Source organism: Cynoglossus semilaevis, chromosome 2 (genome assembly GCF_000523025.1).
Source record: "Cynoglossus semilaevis isolate Cse_v1.0 chromosome 2, Cse_v1.0, whole genome shotgun sequence".
Classification (NCBI taxonomy): Eukaryota; Metazoa; Chordata; class Actinopteri; order Pleuronectiformes; family Cynoglossidae; genus Cynoglossus; species Cynoglossus semilaevis.
This window is the reverse complement of record NC_024308.1, coordinates 6,074,583-6,097,082: the sequence shown is the minus strand read 5'-3', so window position 1 is coordinate 6,097,082 and position 22,500 is coordinate 6,074,583. Positions and strand designations below refer to the sequence as shown.

The following is a 22,500-nucleotide window of genomic DNA, read 5'->3' as shown; positions in this document are numbered from 1 at the left end:
TTTACCAGGCATGTTTTAAAGATGTCTGTTTCGGTTTTGTCTCTGATTTTTTTTTCTATCTTTCTCTCAGTTACTCCTGTCTGTATTTAGTTCTGGTTCTGGTCTTTAACTTTTTTTTTTCATCATGTCCAGTTTTTTTTTCCTTTTTCCTTTCCTTCCCACTGTTGAAGTCAGTTAACTGGCATAAGGCCATGGCAGAAATTACACTGCCTGGCTTCCTTCACGTGTGAATGAGGCTTTGTGAGGACATCACTCTCCTTCCTCACCCTGTCTTGGTGTCTCCGTGTCTGGCAGACCACACACAGACACACAAAAGCTCTGACACTCCCCTCCTGTGGAACCTCCAAATGTATGCACAGCCAGTGACATGCAAAAGAATCTTTTAAATTAGGCTTTAGGATTGTATGAATATTTACTTTGTATTTGCAAATGTAAATGTAACATCTCTGCTGCAGGATACTACAAAAAAAAAAAAAAAATGAGGCCCAGTCTTTTGTCTGCTGGTGCTGTCAGCTGGCCAACTTGTCTGCCTTCAGCAGGTCATTATTTCTTGGCACGAAGAGTCAGATTAAGAGTGTTCTTCTGGGATTTTTTTAAGGCTGTGTTTCTCTTACCTGCTGTGGTTCTGTAATATTTCATACATCAATATTTCAGAGACAGACGTGAAAGTTTAAGTTATGGGAATGATACAAGATAAATTACGTAAGTTGTAGAAGGTCGAAAAGTGTAAATAATTGAACTACACAGAAATATTGCAAACTTTTAAGAAAAGACAACCTCTGAACAGCTGCTGGATTCATTAACACATACTTCAGTTTAAATACGACCCCAGTCGACTACACTGTCGTAAGCTATGGGTGCGATGTAGGTGGCAACAGGGTTCCTTTACTCTTCACTTCTCCTGATAATTCAGTTAGGACGAGACTGGAATAATACAGTATGTAGGGGCAAAAATAGACTAAGGGTTAGGTCTAATTAAGTCCTTTATTAAAGTCTTTAGTTTCTGTGCTGTTTAGTTGGTTCCATAGTGTTGCGATTAGCACGCCTGCATTGCAAGGTTCCTGGAGGAACCACATGTTTAGCTCCTCCTGTCGCAGCGGATCAGCTGTTAACACAACCTCAGTGTGGAATTAATAGTTTTAGTAGTAAAAGTTTTTATTCTTATTATTATTTAGTTGTCATTTGTGATTTTCTTTGGGAATGTTAGCTCAAGAAATCCATGTTGAAGATTAGTTAATTTTAACATAGAAAGTTACTGAAACCAACGATTTTGAAATCCCATTCAAATCTCAACAGCATGGTAACGTAACAACGATTTTGTGTAATGTCCGAAATTCAATTCAAATCTCAACAGCATGGTAACGTACAGTTTGATCGTTGTGTGTTCTCCACCCAGGCCTGTGTACGTGTCTGCAGTGCGTCCTCAGTCCAAACACATCGTAGTGATGGTGGACCACGGGGCGTCGGTGACCAACACCCAGCTTCAGATCGCCAAAGACTCCGCCCTCGTCATCCTCAACGCTATCGACGAACATGACAAGGTCAGTCAGAGAAAACACACACCTTCACCTTCAGCACAACCACAGCATTCGACTAATATCTGTTTGTGATGTTGTCTCCAGGTTTCCATCCTGTCAGTGGCCGAGACGGTTCGATACTGTTCACTGGACCAGTGCTATAAAAGTCTGCTGTCTCCAGCCACAAGTGAGACCAAGAGGAAGATGAGCACCTTCATCTCCAACATCAAGGCTTCAGACGGAGCCACGCACCACGCAGCTGGCTTCCAGAAGGCTTTCCAGCTGCTCCGCAACACCACCAGCATCGGCAGGCAGGGCATCAGTAAGAGCTGCAGAATAAATCTGTCAATTCTGACTCAGTTTGGTGCTGCCCCCTCTCTGTTCAACACTTTCCTTATATGTGGTATTCTTGTTATTCTTCCTCATCAGCCACAGACATGGTCATCATCTACCTGTCGTCCGGCACCACGTCCAGAGAGTCGTCGGAGCCGGAGAAGAGGGCAACGCTCAGTGTCATCAAGGAGGAGAACCGACACCTCAACAACTCCGTCATGATCCTCACCTACGCTCTCATGCACGGTATGTGGTTCAGGACGCGTGACTTCATTCTACGGCCGGGACTTTAATAACAGGGATTTTAATTAATTACGTTCAGACACAATAAAGTAATAATTAAGACGTAACGCCCAGATTCTCAAAACACCCTAGTCCATTAGGTGGCGATATTGCACCTAAAATAGTGAGAAACATGCAATGAATGCAGTGAGTCATGTCGACGTACGAGACAGTTTGGTCACAGACACCAGAGCTAAATATGAACTCAGAGTTCACACCCAAAAATGGTTTTGTCTCAATATTTTTTGCTAAGGAAAAGCATGATTAACAACTAAAATGTTTCCCTAAAATTTAGCTTAAAGATAAAGAATAGTTTGGTTCTCAGTCTGAGACGGTGACGGTGCTACATATTTCATTTAAACACAAAGACATTTTTGTAATTTTCCTACAATAGGTTTTGTTTTTTTTTTTTTCGTTTTTTTTTTCCGATGAGCTGCTTCTGTTTCTAAGATCTTTTTTTCCCGGTTCTCGGAGGTGCTGAGACAACCTCATGTTTGTAAGATCTTTTTTCCTGGGTTCTCGGAGGTGCTGAGACAACCTCAAAGGCTGTTGTTGTCATCATGTTTGTTGGTGTGTGTGTGTGTGTGTCTGTTTGTGTGTGATACATTTGCTCCATTTTCTTTTTCTCTGTTGTTGTCTGTGCATCTGTCTCCTGTGTTTGCCACTATAACTCAACCACACACAAACACACAAACACACACACACACACACACACATACACACATGGATGAGTGGTTCATCCTTTGAAGTCTGACTGTGTCCTCTCCTACCTTAGATGTCCCTCATTTCCATTCTCCAATGCAAAAATGATTTGTATTGATGGTGGACTAATGCATGCACAACAGAGGTGTGTATGTGGGTGTGTGTGTTGTTGTGCTTGTGTGTCAGTGTGTGACAGACAAAGGACCTTGGTTGTTGCATGATGAAAAGGATGCTGAAATCTATTATCCTCTGGGTTTATTAGAATTTCATATCCAGAAAAGCATTTGTTTTTCACCGATTTTGTCCACAGAGAAAAACAGGCCCGTTCTGAGAGTGTGTGTTTCCTGAATCTTCTGCCAAATATGATTTTTTACACACGTGTTTATATGCACCACAATATAAAGAAATTGCTTAATAATATATAATCAGAAAAAAAAGTTCATCACACCAGTAGGATGCAGCTCTTTTCTAAAGATATATAGAAATGCTAAATGCACTTTAGCACAGTTGCAATTAATGCCTTCCTGAATTTGGCCTCTAGGTGGCATCGAGCCCTTCAACATCCACGGTGCAGTCTGCAAAAGCGAACTGGCCCTGTGCTCCGTCGTGGCCCACTGTTATAGGAAAAACGTTGCTCAAGCAGAAATAAAACAAATCTGAACTCAGTGCTATGCTGTCATCCATTCTTTGTCTCGATGTTTGACATCGCCACCCACGCTCTTCAGGCACTCAGCATGACTAGAGCTTTGGCGTTAAAGAGGGATTCTGCTGTAATCCAGTCAATGATGAGATAGTGGCAGACACGTGGTGTTGCTGTGAGATGCCAACTGTTCCAGGTGATAGCTGCAGTTACCGACTGTTGTCTCCCACTCTCCCTCAAATGGCCTTATTAAGCCTGGAAAGATCAAGTTGAACTCTGCGTCAACTTCCCCTCCATCCGTGTGGGATTAACCCGTGATATCTGAGTGACAGATGCGTGTGATTACACGAATACAGTCTGTGGAGATAATGGCACAGGCTGGCAGCTCAGAGCGTGCGTTCTACCACGTATCTCCACTGCTGACGCTGGATCTATTTGAGAGATCCACACGGTGACATGTTCCATGATACCAGCCGCTGGCTGTTGGAGGATGTGAACTGCATGAGGTCAAATGTTCTGGAAATACGCCTCAGATGAGTTCATCACATTTTCAGCAGCAGCAGCAGCAGTGGAGTCAGGTCTTCTTCTCCAGCTCCTTAAAGGACTTTTTTTTTTTTCCTTAAGTAACAGAGAGAAAAGAAAACCGTTGAATTCCTTCTATTAAAGGAATTAGAGTCATGTGCTTTCTAGTGAAGAGCTGTTTACTCATTTTAGCTCACTGTCAGACACTCCCTGCTATTTTCCCTCTGTACAATTACCCCATTCACTGGTCCTTCAGACATTCCATCAGCTCAGGCTTTGTCCTTAATAAACCTGCTTGATTAAACCAAACAACTTTTGTTATCCACTCCTAATCTCACCCTCCACTTCTTCCCATCTGTCATCAGAGGGAGTAACAGGACTGAAGGAGTTGGCGTTCCTCCGGGACCTGGCGGAGCAGAACTCGGTCAAATACGGGGTGGACAGATCGTCAGACAGAGACCGTCTCTTCATGGCTTCGTCCTCTTCGGGCTCGGGAGCTTCAGTCATGCCAGTGGTGAAGGGGAGTATGATGGTGCTGAACCAGCTGAGCAACTTGGAGACATCAGTGGGTCGCTTCTACATCAACCTGCCCAACCGCATGATTGACCTGGCTCGGTTCAGCCTGCCCTACTCTGACCCACTGGGAGACGGTGAGTGGTGGACTAAAGTCAACAATATTGCTGGTCAGAAAAACACATCACACATAAAGTTTTAATGTGGAAAGTCCAAGTCCTCAAAGTAGGCCGTCTAGAAGAAATTATCAGAGGCACCTGTCTGAAAAGACGGTTCACGGGTCTGAATCCATCCCAGAAAATCCAAGCTCCAAATTCCCTTGCTTTAATATATAACAGCTAAAAAGCTCAAAACACTATGGGGGAAAAAGCTCGACTCAGAGCTGTTGAAGATCACTGTGTGTCTTTCTTCAATTCCTGACACTATGTACATATTGTGTTCAACTAAACCGAAACTAAACGCTGAATTAGTAAATTGTGAGTAAATGCGATTTAAGAAGATTTTTATTGTCATTACATATACGTTTTGTGATAGTTTTGTTTGATGATGCATTATGGGATTTTTCTAATGTAAAATATGAGCTGGCAGAACATCTCCGACATAGAATAAAATATGAATCTATTTGTAAAGCAGCTGCTTTTATTCATTTTATTTCTTCTTCACTCACTCCGTGATCAGCTGCAGAGAGTTGACAATAGTTCAAGGAACTAGTACATTGAGTTTGTTACTTCATCCAAAAAAAAACCTCCACAAACTAAAGAAGAATATTCCATGACCTTTTCCTCTTTTCTTCTCCAGGTTTCATCATGACTGTGAGCCGACCCTGTTACTTTGGTAACCTGCTCCTGGGTGTGGTCGGGGTGGATGTAAACCTGGCCTACATTTTGGAGGATGTCACCTACTATCAGGACTCTCTGGCTTCATACACCTTCCTCATTGACAACAAAGGTTGGTTTTTTTTCACGTGAAATAACTTTTGTGATATTAGAGTTAAATAGAAATGCCCTTCAGTCGGCTGAACTTATACCTTATGACAGCACTCAAAAAAGATCCCAAAAAAGCAGGTTTTGAATTTTAAGACAGAGGGGAAAGTAATTTTACCAGATGGCGGCCTGATTCTTCCATCCAACTGCAGGGAGAGGGGACGTGTTTTGCACATTACTTGGGGGATTCCTGCACTTTCTGTCTCAGATTGATCATATAAAACGGCGTACACTGCGAGACATAATGACAGAATTTTTTATGGGTTCTGAAACGGCCCTGAAACCATAACTGGGTCAGGGGCTGCTCCCACACGTTCACGTTCCTAATAACAGGCGACGCAGCAGGTCTGCCTGAAGGTGAAATTTACAATTTTTATTTTGTGTCTGTACGGCAAAAAAAAAAAAAAAAATTAGATTGTAAAACAGTGACAAAACCAATTTCAACATCAGGTTAAAACCTTGCAGTCCAGTGTTTTCCCTTAAAAAAAAAAAGCAAAAAAGGAGCGCATTCATCTGTGTAGGTTGTCAGTAATTCAGGTTATTTTCAGGTTGGCTGTGGGTTTCTTTAACCACAAAAGCTTCTTATGTTTACTGAAACAACCTCCTGGACCAAGTTCTTCAAATGTCTTCATGAAATCAAATCCAGTTTTCTTCTTTCACATACGCTTATTTTTGTCTCTGCTAATTTCATTTTACATTAATCCAGCCTCAGACTTTATTCACATCTACTCCACAGCAGCGACACTTCCTTGGTATGTCGTTCTTAATGCCCCACAGCAGCGCAGGTTGGTTAGGTCCGGTCTAAGTTGCTCTTGGCCAACGGAGACGAGGTCTTTGCGAAACCACTGGTGCCATTGAGGTCATACTGAGAGGGACCATAGATGCATGACATCATGCACGTACAGTTAAAGTGGCTGTAAAATACAAAAATGTCACTCTGCATTTGGAGACTTCGTGTCTGCCTGCCAGGAAAACGGGGGGAAAAGAAGTGATGAAAGCTGCAGGAAATAGGTTTTAACCTGTGTTCAAAAAGAATGTATTAATAACATTCACCAGCCTGTGGTGCAATTTAATGAAACCCCATTTTAATAAAATATGATGAGGGCCAGTGTAGATCAGGAGAGAGAACAGCCTGTCTGTCCCACTCTGGCTTTTCTCTTTGTGAAAAACGCCAAATGTCTTAAAATAATGAGTGTAAAAGGAACCGAAAAGGCAGAAGGAAATTAGAGTGTTAGTGTTAATGTGTCAGGAGCTGGGAAGGAGGAATAGGAGGCAGGTGGGAATGATGTGTCAGGAGCTGGGAAAGGAGGAATAGGAGGCAGGTGGGAATGTTGGGAGTGGAGGACCTGTGAATGTGTGGACGGATGGTGCAGTGAAGCAGTCATAAAACCAGCAGAATGGGAAAAATGGGAAAATCGATTAGAATCATAATTGTTCGCAATTAGTATGAGTTTTCTTTTATATTTGCCAGAGAATTAGTGCAGCTGTGTGTGTTTTTAAGTACGTGTTTGTGTTCCCAGCATTCTCAATGACCCCCTCTCTCTCTCTCTCTCTCTCTCTCTCTCTCTCAAATGTTTATTTGAATAAATAAGGCATCAAATTATAGCTTATTAGTGAGGCCAGCTTATTAACGCAGTAACACAGTAAACACTGACAAATGACTCTCATTACAGTTATTAGACCACATTCAAACGCCAATTATACTCCAGGTGAATATAATTGGGTAAATGTGTTGCTGACTGGAGGCTTGTGCAGCAGCAGCTTGGTGACTTTGCTGTTCGTTGTTCGTTTATTTCTGCCTGGACATGTTCACTGGAGCCACGGTGCTGATTTTAAATAATAATAATTCTGTCGTGAACGTCTTTATTTTTTTTACCAGGTTACACCCTGATGCACCCGTCACTCACCAGGCCTTACCTGATGACTGAGGCTCCTCTGCACACAGACATCATCCACTACGAGAACATCCCAGGATTCCCTGCTGTCAGACACAACATTCTCAGGTAGGAGAACGAACATCATTTTAAAACATTTATTTATATTTATAATGAGTTGATGTGTAAACATTCTATTCTGTGTATCTGCTGTGCCAGCACTAATGTCATTGTAGTCTTCTACTAGAAGTAGTATTAGTAGTATTAGGACTTAATAATAAAAATTGTGGTTAGATTACAAAGTGGCAAAAGGCGTCAAACAAATTTTAAAAAATAATGTAATAAAATTAAACAGATTTTTTTTTTGTGGCCTGTAACCAGAAGATCTATGTCCCAGGATTGGTCCAGGTCCCGGTGGTTGAGGACCCCTGTTACAATACAATATGTCCGCAGCTACTATACATACTATACATACAGTATATATCTGTATCATTTTCTATCAGCAGCATTTCCAGTCTCTGTGGGTTTGTTGTGTTGTCTTCTTTGTAGTGTAGTGTAGATTCTGTTGCCTTGTGTAAAATGGTACAAGGATTGTGGTGTTTTTTTTTGCAGCCTCCCTCTGGGCAGTCAGATCATCGCTGTTCCACGGAACTCCTCTCTTTCCTGGCACACCAACCGACTCAGAGACAACAGCAAAGACGCCTACAACGTCAGCTACGCCTGGAAACTGGTAACAATTTTCAAATGTGTTATATTGTGACATGTACAGGTAGAGTTTAAATGATAAAAACAATTGCACTGGATGTTTAAAAACAGTTCTTTATATAGTTTACCTCTGAGATTAACCATCATGCCCGGGGTAGTAAAGAACACTTCTATTGTATGTATAATATAGGGAATATAGCTGTAGGTCGACACAAGCAATCAGACGTTAGCATTAGCTTTTCTGTCAAATACAAACAGATTTTTTTCCAAATATAAAGCCTGGAAACACTGTGAACAGAAACATATCCCCAGAAATTGTACTGTTTCAACAAATGAGGAATGGTGGACAACTGCTAGCTTAGCTGTATCTGTTAGCTTTTAAGCTAATTCAACTTAGCAGCTGAGCTGTTTTAGCTATTTTAGCTGGAAGCCACTCCTCTAAAACGTTGCGTCATTATCTGTACGATTATCTGAGGTGTAAAAACCGCTGTCTTTGTTCTGTGTGGTCTTCTAGGTTCAGGACACGTCCTTCATCCTGTGCATCGTCTACATACAGCCGGAGATCCCAGTGAAGCAGCTGAAGAACCTAAACACAGCGCCCAGCTCCAAGCTCCTCTACCATCGTCTGGACCTGCTGGGTCAGCCCAGTTCCTGCCTCCACTTCAAGCAGCTCGCCACCGTCGGTAAGATAAACTGATGTAATACTTTAGGAATTGTAGCAATAACTCGTACTCCTCCTGCATTCAGCTCCTAAATGTTGATTAAAATTAAACAACTCTTGACTTTTTTCACTCACTTTCTTTCCTTCACTTCCCAGAATCCCCCACAGTCATGTTAGCGGCTGGTAGCTTCTCCTCACCTTACGAACACCTGAGTCAACCTGAAACGAAGCGTATGGTGGAGCACTACACCGCCTACCTGAGTGATAACACGAGGCTCATAGCAAACCCTGGACTCAAGGTAGTCAAGCACTCAGACCTGGTGGAATATAGGCTACAAGGCCCACACACGCAATCAGACATTAGCATTAGCTAATGCTTTTTTTTTTCAAATGTGAAGCTTGGAAATATTGTGAACAGTAACATGACCCCAGAAATTATACTATTTCAACAAATGAGTAATGGTAGACTGCTAGCTTAGCTGTTAGCTGTTGGGCTAATTCAACTTAGCAGCCATTGTAGCTTAAAGCCACTCCTCTAAAACAAACAAACCAAAAATAAATAAACTTAACATTATTATGGCTAGTAATTTTTGCTTTTTTTAAAAAACGAATTACAATTTTTTTATTTAAATTATTGTGTTTCAGTATGCAGTCATTTGTAAAGGAACAGAAAGTTGTTCAGAAAGTTTGTGCTAAAGTTTTCAATATTCATTTCCTCACTACCAAGTATATATAATATATATAAATATGCGGGATTATATAAATATAATTTCACATTAAATTCAAAATTCTGCTCGAACCTTCTACAAGTGCTGTTCTGTGCCTTTAAGAATGGATAAATCCTCATGTGGTGTTGGCAGCCTGTGCACACTGCTGTCCTGGGGATAGACGGAGGTTAGAGTTTGAACTCTGAGCCTCAGTCCCAGCTCTGATTCCCAGGCTCTTCTGAAAGGCCTCCTCCAGTCACATCATCACCTCTGTCACACTTGACACACTCTCAGGATGTTTGTCGGGAACGTAGGCCTCATCACATCCCATTAGGAACTTTATTTTATTAGTTTCGTCTGTTTTTGTCACCTCCTCATCAAAAATACAGGACAATGATGAAGATTTTAGTTGAATCTTCTTTTCAGGCCTTTTGGATGTAAACATTCAGAAATGAAGTTTTCAGACCAGCTGTAGATACAATCAGTTCTAACTCTTCTCCTCCCTCTCTACCTTTTTTCCTTTCCTTTCTCCCCTCCTTGCTCCTCTTAACTCCCTGTTTTCTCCCCCGTTTCCTGCTCCTCTGCAGTCCTCCGTCAGGAACGAGGTTATGGCGACCAGTCACGTCACGGATGAGTGGATGACACTAATGGAAATGAGTAGCCTCAACTGCTACATTGTGCGCCGTTACATAGCAACCCCCAGTGGGGTGCTGCGGATTTACCCAGGATCACTGATGGACAAAGCCTTCGACCCGACCCGCAGACAATGGTGAGGCTCAGCAAAGAGAGGCAGGAAAGGAGGGAAGGTGTGCCTGTGGGGACCTGAGTGTGAAGCACTGATTTACTTTAGTTACCTTTGGTTGGTCATGGTGACTAAAACTTTTTTATTTATTTATATATTTTCTGAGGGTGTAGTACAACAACAACATTTAAATAGTGTGATGTTTATTCATATATTTTCTTAGCACAACAACAACATTTAAATAGTGTGATGATGTCATTTAACGTACATTTAAGATTCTTTTAAAAAATTGTACATAGTTGTATATTTGCTTTATTCAAACACTGTTTCCAAAAAAAGTTTTAGCAAAATGATAGATGAAAGATTAAACCCTGCCCTTAATTATTTCAAATTAAAGAAAAACAAAAGTAGATTTAACTAATAACAATGAATGGAAAAAAACGTGAACAAACGTAAGACAGGAAAGCTCAATTAAATTAATTAAATTAAAAATACCCAATGACTGTGTAGCAGTCTGTATTTTATACAGGTAAAAAATTGCATTTGCAAAACTGCAGCAGGAAGCGGAGACTCACTTCACCAACTCACTCTCTAGTGTTGCAGATATAATATAAAGTGTTTTGTTATTTTTCATGTGTTCAGTCGGAAGATCAAAATTTCTGTGATGATTTTTTAAAAACCTTTTGTCGCTTGTGTGTGCAGGTACCAGCACGCTGTGGCTAACCCAGGCCTTATCACCTTCACTGGGCCTTATCTGGATGTGGGCGGAGCCGGATATGTTGTCACCATCAGCCACACCATCCATGCCTCCAGGTAGGAATAACAAATGTCCCAGAGGATCTCATTGTCATTAGAATGTAGCATGTGATTAAAGGAGGCCTCAGATGATAGAATCTCACATCACTGTTTCAGAGTCGTGGTCAAATCAGCTCTCAGTGTTAGATTCACTTCAGTTGGACTCCACCTGCAGTGAATCAGGGAAAGAAAACTTCAGTGAAGTCTTTGGTTTTTGCTTCAGGGTTCTGTAGTGAAGATCATAAATAGATTTGAACACATGTTCCTGGTTCTGCCACATTTATCGCCGTGTTCCATCTCCTTCAATGTGCCCTCGGGAAAGTCACATGTAGCTCCATGTTCCATTCCTCAGCTGTTTTTATGTTAGAGTATAATTTGTTTTAAGATGTTATCACGTGTCACACACATGCAAACCTTTATCATCAAATTAATCTTTTGGGTTTTTTTATTTGTTTGAAAGTAATCTGGATACTTTAGAGTACCACCACCAGTGGTTAAAATGATCCAACTTTATTTAGCTGCTCTGAAAAACATTACTCCATTCGTGTATGCAACAGTAGCAGACCGAACAATTAAAACCTGTTCCACCAGGTGGCAGCAGATGCTTATAGAAACCAATAAAAGTGAGTCTCAGAACTGTTGAAGAAACTCTTTGTGTGTTTTTATTGATTTCCTGCAAGTGTATCAGTACTGTGTTCAACTAAACAGGCCCAGGGCCTCACACTGCGTGAGTGTATTTTGGATACACACTCTGTCATAAACCTGTCAGGAAAGAGTATTAAAATCAGTGTGTGTGTTATGTCAACAACTGTTGGGATCTATACGGTAATGAAGCTGTGACGCCAAACAACCTTAACCCTTTATTCTCCACCGTCTGTTCTTCAGCTCTCTGTCGGCCCCTGGTTATGCTGTGGCAGTGATGGGAATAGACTTCACTCTCAGGTATTTCTACAAAGTTCTGCTGGACCTGTTGCCCATCTGCAACCAAGACAAAGGCAACAAGATCAGGTACGTTTTCCTCTGAACTTCTTCTGCTGAACTAAAGAGTGAGAACATAACTAGCAAAAGACATTACAAATGAGAAAAGGGAGGGAATGGAGATAAGCTGATTATCCCAGCATTCCTCTTGGAAATGTAGTGTTGCCGCTGTCTCAGTCTGACATACTTCCCCCAGCTTTACTTTCACCCCTCATTTTTTCTTTATCCCCTATTTTCCACTTCACTCCATTCAGTCCCGGTCCCCTCTCTTTCGCCCCCTCGCTCTCTCCATCGTCATGCACTCTGTTGGTGTTTCATGGTCCATATAAAACAGGATTAGCTCAGGGAGGAGCCACGATTTTTTTTTGTTTTTTTTTGCAGAATGTGGAGGCAACAAAGGGGGGCAGTGTTATGCAGATGAATGAAGCTGTATTTTCCTACAATTGAAAGAGTGATCTGATCAAACACAGAACAGTGTACAGTACATTCTGTTTACTGCAACCAACACTAAGGACAACGTGTCTCTGTACCTGTTCACCATGTAGGTGCTTCATCATGGAGGACAGAGGCTACCTGGTGGCCCACCCCACTCTGATAGACCCCAAAGGTCATGCCCCTGCAGAACAGCAGCACATCACACACAAGGTAAACACGCAGAATAACGTCAGTAATAAACACCTGAATGAATGCACATGTTAGAACAAAACCTTCTGTCCGTCTGTAATCCAACATGGTTAAATGATGCACTTCCTGTTATTCAAATTGAGTCAGTGTTTTAGTATCGCCCCAATTTTTATGTATTCGTCTTCAATTCTTTCCTTCACGCCAGGAGCCGCTGGTTGCCAACGACATCCTGAACCACCCCAACTTTGTCAAGAAGAACTTGTGCAACAGCTTCAGCGACCGCACGGTGCAGCGTTTCTACAAATTCAACACCAGCATCGTGGTGAGTCACTGATGAAGTGGATCCTCTGCATGTTTGAGTGGCAGCTCAGAAAAACCTGTTCACACTGATGCGGTCATGCAGAAACAGACTCCGGTACATCAGTATTGCACTGCCTCCTAGTGGTGGTCATTGGCGTGACAGTCATGGGCATGTCTTGTTTATTTACTGAGATTTGGGACGGATGTTGTTGTTTATAAGTTGTTAATTATTTTAATCTTATTTTGAATTCTATAACCAAATGTTCCTAATAATAGAACTACGTATCTACATTTTTAAAGCTCCAAATGCCTTGATTACAAATGTTTGTTTTTCATTTTAAAATATCTACATTTTTAAAGGTCCAAATGCCTTGATTACAAATGTTTGTAGTCATTTACATTTTTATTTTATTATTTTTATACAGTAAAACTGTGTAAAACCATTTATCTAAACTAAACACCTAAACTAAAGATGTGCGTCTCCTATCAGGGTGATCTCACCAACTTGGTCCATGGCAGCCATTGCTCGAAGTACCGTCTGACTCGAATCCCTGGCACCAACGCTTTCGCTGGCATTGTCAACGAGACATGTGACTCTCTGGCATTCTGTGCCTGCAGCACCGTTGACCGTCTCTGTCTCAACTGTCACAGGTAAAGGACACTGACTTGTCAGGGGCTCACTCTCAGATAATGTTTAAAGAATAACAGAGTCAGAATTTTATTTTTCAGGAGTTTGAGCTCAAAGAAAAGATAAAGTTATTTCAGGTTGATTGTGAAAAGACTTAATTGGCTCTTTATTTTCCTGACAGGCATGATATTGTTTATGTGTTTCAGAATGGAGCAGAATGAGTGCGAGTGTCCATGTGAGTGTCCTCTAGAGGTCAATGAGTGCACAGGCAACCTCACCAATGCTGAAAACAGGTACGTGTAAGTTTTGCCATGGCGTCATTGAAGGACAGAGCTTTAGTGAATAATTCAAATCTAGAAAATGTCTCTCTGTCCTTCAAACATCGTCAGCTTTTCACAGTGTGTCACTCTGATCCTGTATGATCTGCAGCCGTCATGGTTTCCTGTCAGGTTGTGTGTGTAGTATTGCAGTATTGATGCACAGTTTTTGTCTGAGCTGATTAGTATATGTCCACGAGCTGTCGAAGTGCTGCGTCGGCTGACGTTGAACATCATCGTCTTTTCTTGTCTGTTATGCAATAAAACCACAGTTTTACTCCTCCTTCTCAATGTGTTGTGTTGTGTTGTGTTTCACAGGAATCCCAGTTGTGAGGTGCACCAGGAGCCCATCAGTCTGAATGTGATTGATCCCAGTCTGCACGACACTCTGCCCCAGTGTATTAACACTCGCTGCAGCCAGAGATACAGCAGCAGGTACACACACACATCCAACTTCACACACACATCCAACTTCACACACACACAGAAGATGATGAATTTGACTTCCTTTACAATCTCTACAAAACCATAACATTGGAAAATGTGAATCTGCCAGGTGAAGAAATGAATAACAGCTACAACGTTTAACTGTTGTGGAATAGTGCCATCTAGTGGTAGTAAAAGGGGAGCTGTCCTGTGTTTGTAGGCTCATGTTGAAACTACATTTCCCTCTGTGTTGTTTATAGATTTCATCATTGTTGACCAATTAATAACAGTTGAATCTAATGTATGTGATTATAATAATTCCAGCCACACAGACAAATAAATTATTTCTCTTTCATTTAATCTGACATTTGTCCATCCACAAAGAGCCTTCGGATGAAAACACGTTTCATTCATGAGACCTGGGCTTTTTTAACTTCAGCTCATGTTTGTTCTGCTCTGTGGCAGTGACTGTTTCGGGGTGTTGGACTGTGAGTGGTGCACGGTGGACAGCGATGGAAAGACTCATCTGGACAAACCCTACTGTGCCCTGCAGAAGGAGTGTTTTGGGGGCATTGTTGGAGCCAAGAGTCCGTATGCAGACGGTCTGGGACTGATGGGTGAGTGGGCAATTCATCAGGAGCCTGAAATCAGGAATAAGGTTTTTTTTTATTGTATGTGTCCATCCTTTAATCAACCCTTTTCCTTTGTCTTTTTATCTGTCTTGCAGATGAAGAAGTGGCTTCTCTGAACATGATAAAGAGCGCTCCTGTCGGTCCTGTCGCTGGAGGCATTATGGGATGTATCATGGTGTTGGTGCTGGCTGTGTACGCGTACAGACACCAGATCCACAGGCGCTCGCATCAGCACATGTCACCACTGGCAGCACAAGGTATGAATGACAGATGGATAAATACACAGTATTAAAATATGTCCTGGACAGTTGACACTGGAACTGGGTCTAGATCAGTGGTCCAAATTTCTGTTAACTACTAGAGTAGTAAAAGTAGTAAATAATTAGTTAAAAAAATATTTTTGGCAGTCAGTATTTTTTCAGTCAATTACTATACATTTCAAGTGACATCATTTTAAATTCTGAACTTAATCCTGAAACTTGGTCTAGATCAGTGGTCCAAATTTCTCAAATTTCATTTTAAATTCTGAACTTAATCCTGACATGGGAATACTATACATTTGTCTGTTTGTCTGTGAAACTACAAAGATGTCAAAGCAGCTGTAACGCCTGGATTTTTCATGTATGAGTAAAACCTACTGCTCTCTTTCTCTCTCTCTCTCTCTCCCTCTCCCCCTCCTTCTCTGTCTTCCTGCTCCCCTCACCTGTACATTGCTCCAGAAATGTCGGTGCGGATGTCTAACCTGGATAATGAGAGAGACGAGAGGGACGAGGACAGCCACGAGGACAGAGGAATCAGTGAGTTGTCCCTGATGAGCTCTGAGAGCTTCTGCTGAAGTGATCTTTTATTTCTCACATGGGTCTCGACCCTCATAAGCTGTAACGTAATGACGCTGCCTGTTTGTCAGAGCCCTTGTTTTGACCTCTGTGCTCTCTTCACTTACAGTCAGTAATACCAGATTTATAGCTGCTGTGATTGAGAGACACACACACACTCCTGAGAGGAGACGGAGATACTGGGGACGATCCGGGACAGAAAGTGACCACGGTAAGATCCTGGGATGAGCAATGACCCTGTCGGAATAATAAAAGTATTTATGTCTGCTGTTTTGTGGTGCTGTACACCTCCAACGATGTCCAAACAAATCTATATTTAATCTATGATTACATCAAAAACCTTCATCCCAGCCTTAATTAATGGCAACTCACAAACGATTTTTAAAGATTCACTATCAAAAACATTTTGTTTCCTGCCCCTCCCCCAAACATTTTAGGAACAGCTCTGCATTCTTTAAGGTGTTTTACTGCCACCTACTGAGGCTTTTCTAAGGTTTTGTACTCGTCAGTAAAAAGCAGAGGGAAACATCCAGGCGTGTGAATAAACCACTGTGGACTTTATTATAATGAATCATTTCTAATTAATGAATGGCAGAGAGAATAGATTTTCTGACCTTTTATTACAGCTCACCACAGTCTGAAGTACAAACAAAAAAAATGAATTCCGTTCACTGAGAGAACGTAGCTGTTCAACAGGACAGTATTCCACACAGCTCGACAACAGGAAGTAACTCTAAAGTTCAAATGACTCACTTTCTTTTGTTGGTTACAAAACCGATCTATTCCCTGAAAAAAGAGTGTGTGTCGTAAAATGAACAATAACAGAACCAGTGTTCAACAACACCTGGATGATCAGGTGGTGTTGACTGGGATGGGAAGTCTGGACCCTGAGGGACGGAGGAGTGGAGCTCAGCTAATCCAGGAGATCTGAGAGTCCAGCCGCTGCTCCTCTGTGTGAAAGGAGCTCAGTTAGTATTAATCAGAAAGTTTTCTAAAGTGTCACAAGTGGAGAGGAGGGGAAGGCAAGGTGGGGAGATTAGACTCACCCACCTTTAGTAGAGTTTAGAAAGCCTCTAATGCCCCTGTAGAAACCTGTAAGACGGTAGAACGGGTCTCAGTGATCTGTTCAAATGTAGGTCTCTTTAATGTTTGACTTTTTTTAATATAACAATGAAGAATTTGGCTGGTGAATAAAAAAGGCATCTCCATGACTAACACATGTGTGGATATTACTGAGGGGATGAAAGAATGACAACACGACAGGTGAATGATGTAAAAACAGACAGAATGATGAAATGACGTGTGAACCGAGTGAAATGAGGAAGGACATTGGAAAAATATATTCAAAAAGGGGCAACATTTTTAAATTGATGCAACTAAGTTTACACTAACCATCACCACCGTTCACACCTATCAAAAGTCACTGGAGCAGCCATACCTAAAACGTTACTAAAACCTGCTCTCTTCTTGATTGGCAGATGATTTTGAGGCGTTAAATGCAGATCGCTTTTTTTTTTCTCTAAAAATGGATGATTTTCTGCTGGCAGCTGCTCTGAGAGCAGACAAAGACGTGCTACTGCTGAGAAAACTCAAAGATTCACTTCTAATGAGAGTCTTTCTGTCAGTCCGTCTCTGTGTCTCCTGACATTGACTCTCTCGTCCTGCGCGGCTGCTGTTGAAGGTTGTCAACAGGACACAGTAAGCTGTCTGACCTGCTTCAACTCTTGGCTCATGCTTTGGGTCGGTGAGGGGGGGTGAGGGGGGGCAGGGATAAACTTTGCCAATTTGGCAACTGCCAAGTCTAAGACGTCTTTGAAGTCTCTGTCCTTTCCTTCAAACCCTCACTTCTCCGCCGTTCCTCTGGGGGTCTCCTGTCCTCTGTTTTTGACTTGTTATTTTTGGCTTACAGCTTTGTCCTTTGTCTTGTCTCCTCTGCTCTAAGCCAGACGAGTCTTTGGAGATCCTGTCTTAGTTCATCTGTAGGACAGGATCCTGTGTCTCTGAGGAGGGAGCAAACATCTGAGCAGAACAGTACGAGCCCTCTAGTGGTGAATGTACATGATCTGGTTTAATTTAATACATTTTTTTTTTTTTCAAAATTCTACTGAAAACACCAAACAGTTACTGTTAGAAAAGGAACATCAGGTTGAACCTCTCTCCGTTGTTCATAGTAAATCTATGTCTGAGGTAAAATTCTTGGCTGCCTGAGCCATGAGTCTCATTCACTAGTTCGTTCTTTATGAAAACTAAAATATATGCTACAGTCGCTGGATTGCAATCTCATGGAACGTCGCCCCCCCTTATGTTCCCTCTGTTACTTACTGATTCTTTGACCCAGTAATTTCCCGTGACAGCAGCTCCACTCTCCCACTGCGCCACCTACCCGTGTAGGCGATCCTAAAAGCCTTGTTGGCTCATGATGCCGCCTCCTCGGGCCAATCATATGTGAGGGAAAGTCACCATAAATATGTATGCTTTGTTTTGTTTCCCCCCAATTTGCAGTGTGAAAGCTGAGAACATATGGGAGTGAGCGTCTCCAACGAGGACGTTTAGTTGTCACCGCGCCATAAAAGAGCTGAAATTGCCTTTAGGAACAGCGTGTTGGGTTGTATTCACAAGACTCTGCGTTGAATTACACGGATCATTTTGTTAGGGGTTTTTCAGGCTCGTGTACCAGGATGTTGTTGTCTGCTGGAACGAGACATGCTCCAAACTCAAATGTTATAGCCTCAGGAAGAGAGATTTTAAACTGAGATTTTTATTTTATTTTTTATTTTTTTAAGCAGCATTGAAAATATTTCACTCATAAACAGCGCCACCTTGTTGAAGCTCAACTAAATCAACATATTTATTGCCAATGAATAAATAAGTAGTACCGTATTTTCTGGACTATGTTGCACCGCAGTATAAGTGGTGCCCTAGTGCCCTCTAGGGGCTGTCAGTGTGAAAATAACAAACATGTGAAATTATATATTTTAATATATAAGTCGCACCTGAGCATAAGTCGCAAACTGAGCTAAAGGATGAAAGAAAGTCTGACTTACAGTTTGGAAAATACGGAGTTCCTCACGTTGCACTGGTCCGACTGGTCCAGAACCCTGGAGATGTTACGACCTGCTGAGTTGAGAACCCTGGAGATGTTACGACCTGCTGACCCCTCAGTGTGTCTTTGCTAAAACTGTCAAAGAAATTAAACACCTTCACTTTCTCTAACACCAAATTCTTCCTCTTCCTGTGTTCGTGTCCAGGCTACAGTACCATGAGTCCACAGGAGGACAGCGAAAATCCGCCCGGAAACAATGATCCGCTGTCTGCCGGCGTTGATGTCGGTAACCACGATGACGACCTGGACCTGGACACACCGCCGCAAACGGCTGCTTTGCTCAGTCACAAGTTCCACCCTTATCGTCACACGCACACGCACCACCACCCGCTACACACGCACCACCTGCAGGCTGCGGTCACCGTGCACAGCGTGGACGCCGAGTGCTAATCCACGGTCTGTGCGCCCAGGAAATAAACTGTTTTAAGTAAAAAAATATATATATATTTTTAATAATGAAATAAAAAGAAAAAACCTTAGGGCCTGTTTACACAGTGGGAACTGTAAGGTAGGGCGGAGTCAGAGGGTGCTGCAGCTGGACTCACCTGTGGAGCCACAGAGCCAACAGCAGCCCGACTTCACCTTATCCTCAGTCAGCCCTCTCCACATCTGGGCTGTGGGATGAATGCAGTAGGACAAAGGTCGACGAGACTATTTTTCTAACAAAGCTAAGCTGTGTGGGAAACAGACATTTTTTAAACTCAAACTTCACTGTTTGAACCTGGAACCTCAAAGCGGAAAACATGGAAAACCAGAGCACATACAGTCTGTACGACCAGTGGACAATCAGATAAATCTGGTCATCTGTAGTCCGAGGACCCTGGACATCCTCAGACTGGACCCTCCTTACATCTGTGAAAACTGCTTGGAAAAGTAACATGATCATCTTCGCCTTCTGTGATTTTACCGTGGATTTTATCGTAGTTTTAACCTCCGGTGATATGTACCAGGTCCAACAGTAGTAGTATTGTCATGCATCTACAGAATCAAACAGCTAAAATACAAAAATGTTGAGTTTCTTCTATTTATTTAAAAGCTTTAGATTGAAGGGATAAAAAAAAGTAAAGAACACAAACAGCTGCCACTAAAACAGTCAGTCGTCAGAAAAATAAAAGAAATCTTAGCTTTATATATTCGGTATCGTCTCAGACAAACTAAGAAAATCCAGTGGCTCCTCTTGCCTTGGTTGCAATGATGCCACCTACTGGCGTTATTCCTTTTGTCTGTATTTCCCACAGGAAATTTCTGGATCAGGTTAAGACAAAAGGAAATCTGACATATTCTGAATCTGTTGGCGTCTCAGCTGATCTACTGTCATCACTTCCTGTGAACAAATCAACTGTTAATGATCGTGATGTTTTCATACCTGCATAGAAACCAGTAAAAAAAAAACAACAAGGTGACTGTTTTAGTTTACTGGTGAAAGAGTGAACCTGAACCCAGACGACAGCCCTGGCTTTGACACTGCTGAGGATTCAGTGGGAGAGAAAATCAGAGACGGTTCTGTCCTGGGTTGGAAAACCAGTACAGATGGAGTATTTTTATTTTATTTTTCCACCTTATTATATCGTATCAAAAATGTCGTGCGTTGGTTCAGTTTTCATTGCTGTCCACAATGGAGTCTCCTTTTGTCAAAAAAAAAAGATTGTAAAGAAGGAGACATGCTGCTGTCACTGTACAGAGGTCACAGCCATCTGTCCACTCCTCTGTGGTTAACCACTCGACATGTCTGGTCTACACATCTCTGCTTCAGTGTGTGCGTGTGCGTGCGTCTGTGTTTGTGAGAAAGAATGGTTTTGGAACACTTGGACATGTTCTTGTATTTTTCTCATGATCGTATTAGAGAATTATAGCTGAAATTATTCTAAAGGAAGGAAATCCACTTATTTTAATGCTGATGAAGAGTCACTTCATCGCTCCGCTCCGTCATGGCGGCCTCTAGCCACCTGTTGGTGCCAAACCGTGCTTTGTTTCAACAGATTTTCATTATGACGTGTAAATACAGAATCATAAATAGATATTTTTGTCCCGTACACTCCATGCTTTTGTCGGTCAGATATACGACGTACGCTTCAAGTGATGCTCAGAGCAGTCAGTTGAAATGTCCGTTCATGGCGTCTCGCTATATATATTTTTTTGGACGCCTTGGACGTTTTATGTTAGATTTATTTTTCTCTAGGTCCATATTGGATGAATGTCAGTACTTGGAAAAATGAATACACACTTTTTGTATTTGAGATTTTGTTTATGTCGTTTTAAAGGGTTTTGTCATGTGGCTTCAAAATGTTAGAGGGCGTGTTTCTTCACGTATGGATTTTTAAGATGTCGGTACAGTTCTTGTTCAACTTTATGGCTGAATCATCAAACACCACTAAAGTATCTAACAGATAAAAAAAACCCAACTAATCTAATATAACGATGCAGTTCTCAAATGTTCTAAGGTACTTTTCACTCCTCTTGGACACTGATGCCTCAGCCGATGTGTTCCTGGGAGGAGGTTTTATTTCCCACAGTGGTTTATTTTCATAGAAGCCTCACAACAGTATTTACAGCCATTGTAGACTATTATATTTTGTATACGTGCGTGTGTGTATCTGTGTGTGTGTATGTGTGTGTGTGTATGGGTGAACTAATTTGTACAGGACACACTATGAATTGCATTCATGTACTGAAGGAACATGTGTACGTCAGCCGCTCATGTATCATATAAAGTTATCGAATGGAGATTTATTGCAATGTGAATGTGATAAAGTTGATTTTACACTAAAACAGACACAAGGTTTTGGTTATTGCTGCTCACTGCTGGTTCACTGCTGCCTCTGTAGTCAGTGTTGACCTCATTTATAGTGTAATTTAAATGCAAACAATGTTTGTGGACAGTCTGAAGCAGGCTAAAAAAAGGTTTAACAAAGTTGGAAGCTAGCAGGAATAATTAATAGCATAATGGATGTTTTAAAGAAGCTAAAAAATGAACTAATTCAGATGAGATTAGCAAAAAAATCTGAAAACAAAATGTAATTGGGTAGAAAAATGAATTAGCCAAAATGAATCATATTGAAAAGCTAGAGTATGGTTAGCTATTAACTATTTTTACTATTTAACTTAAAACTCAAAATGCATGTAATTAAGGGAATAAATAAAAGTTCACCATAAACATTTTGAAACATTAATTAAAATGCATGTAATTAAGGCAATAACTAAAAGTTCACCATAAACATTTTGAAACACACTTGTAAGTCAGAACAGAAGTTTTTGGAATAAATTTCAAATTGATGATAATTTGGCTCAGAAAAAAGATTATAATAAAATTAGCTCCATGATGTCCTGGACAAGTACGAGCAAAAATTGCAAGGAGCTAAAATAAATGACAGAAATTGATGAAAATATCCAAAAGATAACTCGCAGTCTGCCAAGACATGTTTCCAACTTGGCCAAGGGATGTGCAAAAATGAAGATGCAAAACCTCTAACAGTAAACTGAAGAGCTATATCTCAAACAAAAACAGCCAAAAAGAAATCAAACGTTAGATTTTTTTCTTTAAAACCCTTCACTTAGAATATTACTCTTTTTTATCTGAGGATTTCAAAGATGTCAGACAAAGATGTCAGGCTGGAGGGAAACTAGAATGACTGCAGTGTCATGGACGTAAAGATGGAAGAAGATGAGTCACTGAGGTGACG

General features: G+C 41.4%; 1 protein-coding gene across 1 annotated transcript in view; it reads left to right on the top strand.

Moving 5' to 3' along the window:
- cachd1 (cache domain containing 1) overlaps nt 1-21,593 on the top strand; it is a 64,141-nt gene extending 42,548 nt beyond the window's left edge. The window contains exons 6-27 of the mRNA XM_008333258.3: nt 1,397-1,541; nt 1,623-1,839; nt 1,947-2,096; nt 4,362-4,646; nt 5,308-5,457; nt 7,372-7,495; nt 7,979-8,096; nt 8,586-8,754; nt 8,889-9,031; nt 10,027-10,208; nt 10,884-10,994; nt 11,862-11,984; nt 12,500-12,599; nt 12,784-12,900; nt 13,369-13,529; nt 13,713-13,799; nt 14,142-14,258; nt 14,715-14,866; nt 14,977-15,138; nt 15,601-15,678; nt 15,827-15,928; nt 18,966-21,593. Of these exons, the coding sequence (XP_008331480.1) occupies nt 1,397-1,541; nt 1,623-1,839; nt 1,947-2,096; nt 4,362-4,646; nt 5,308-5,457; nt 7,372-7,495; nt 7,979-8,096; nt 8,586-8,754; nt 8,889-9,031; nt 10,027-10,208; nt 10,884-10,994; nt 11,862-11,984; nt 12,500-12,599; nt 12,784-12,900; nt 13,369-13,529; nt 13,713-13,799; nt 14,142-14,258; nt 14,715-14,866; nt 14,977-15,138; nt 15,601-15,678; nt 15,827-15,928; nt 18,966-19,210 (3,238 nt within the window). The 3' untranslated portion in view covers nt 19,211-21,593. The remainder of the gene's footprint in view (nt 1-1,396; nt 1,542-1,622; nt 1,840-1,946; nt 2,097-4,361; nt 4,647-5,307; nt 5,458-7,371; nt 7,496-7,978; nt 8,097-8,585; nt 8,755-8,888; nt 9,032-10,026; nt 10,209-10,883; nt 10,995-11,861; nt 11,985-12,499; nt 12,600-12,783; nt 12,901-13,368; nt 13,530-13,712; nt 13,800-14,141; nt 14,259-14,714; nt 14,867-14,976; nt 15,139-15,600; nt 15,679-15,826; nt 15,929-18,965) is intronic.
- Nucleotides 21,594-22,500: the final 907 nt, after the last annotated feature.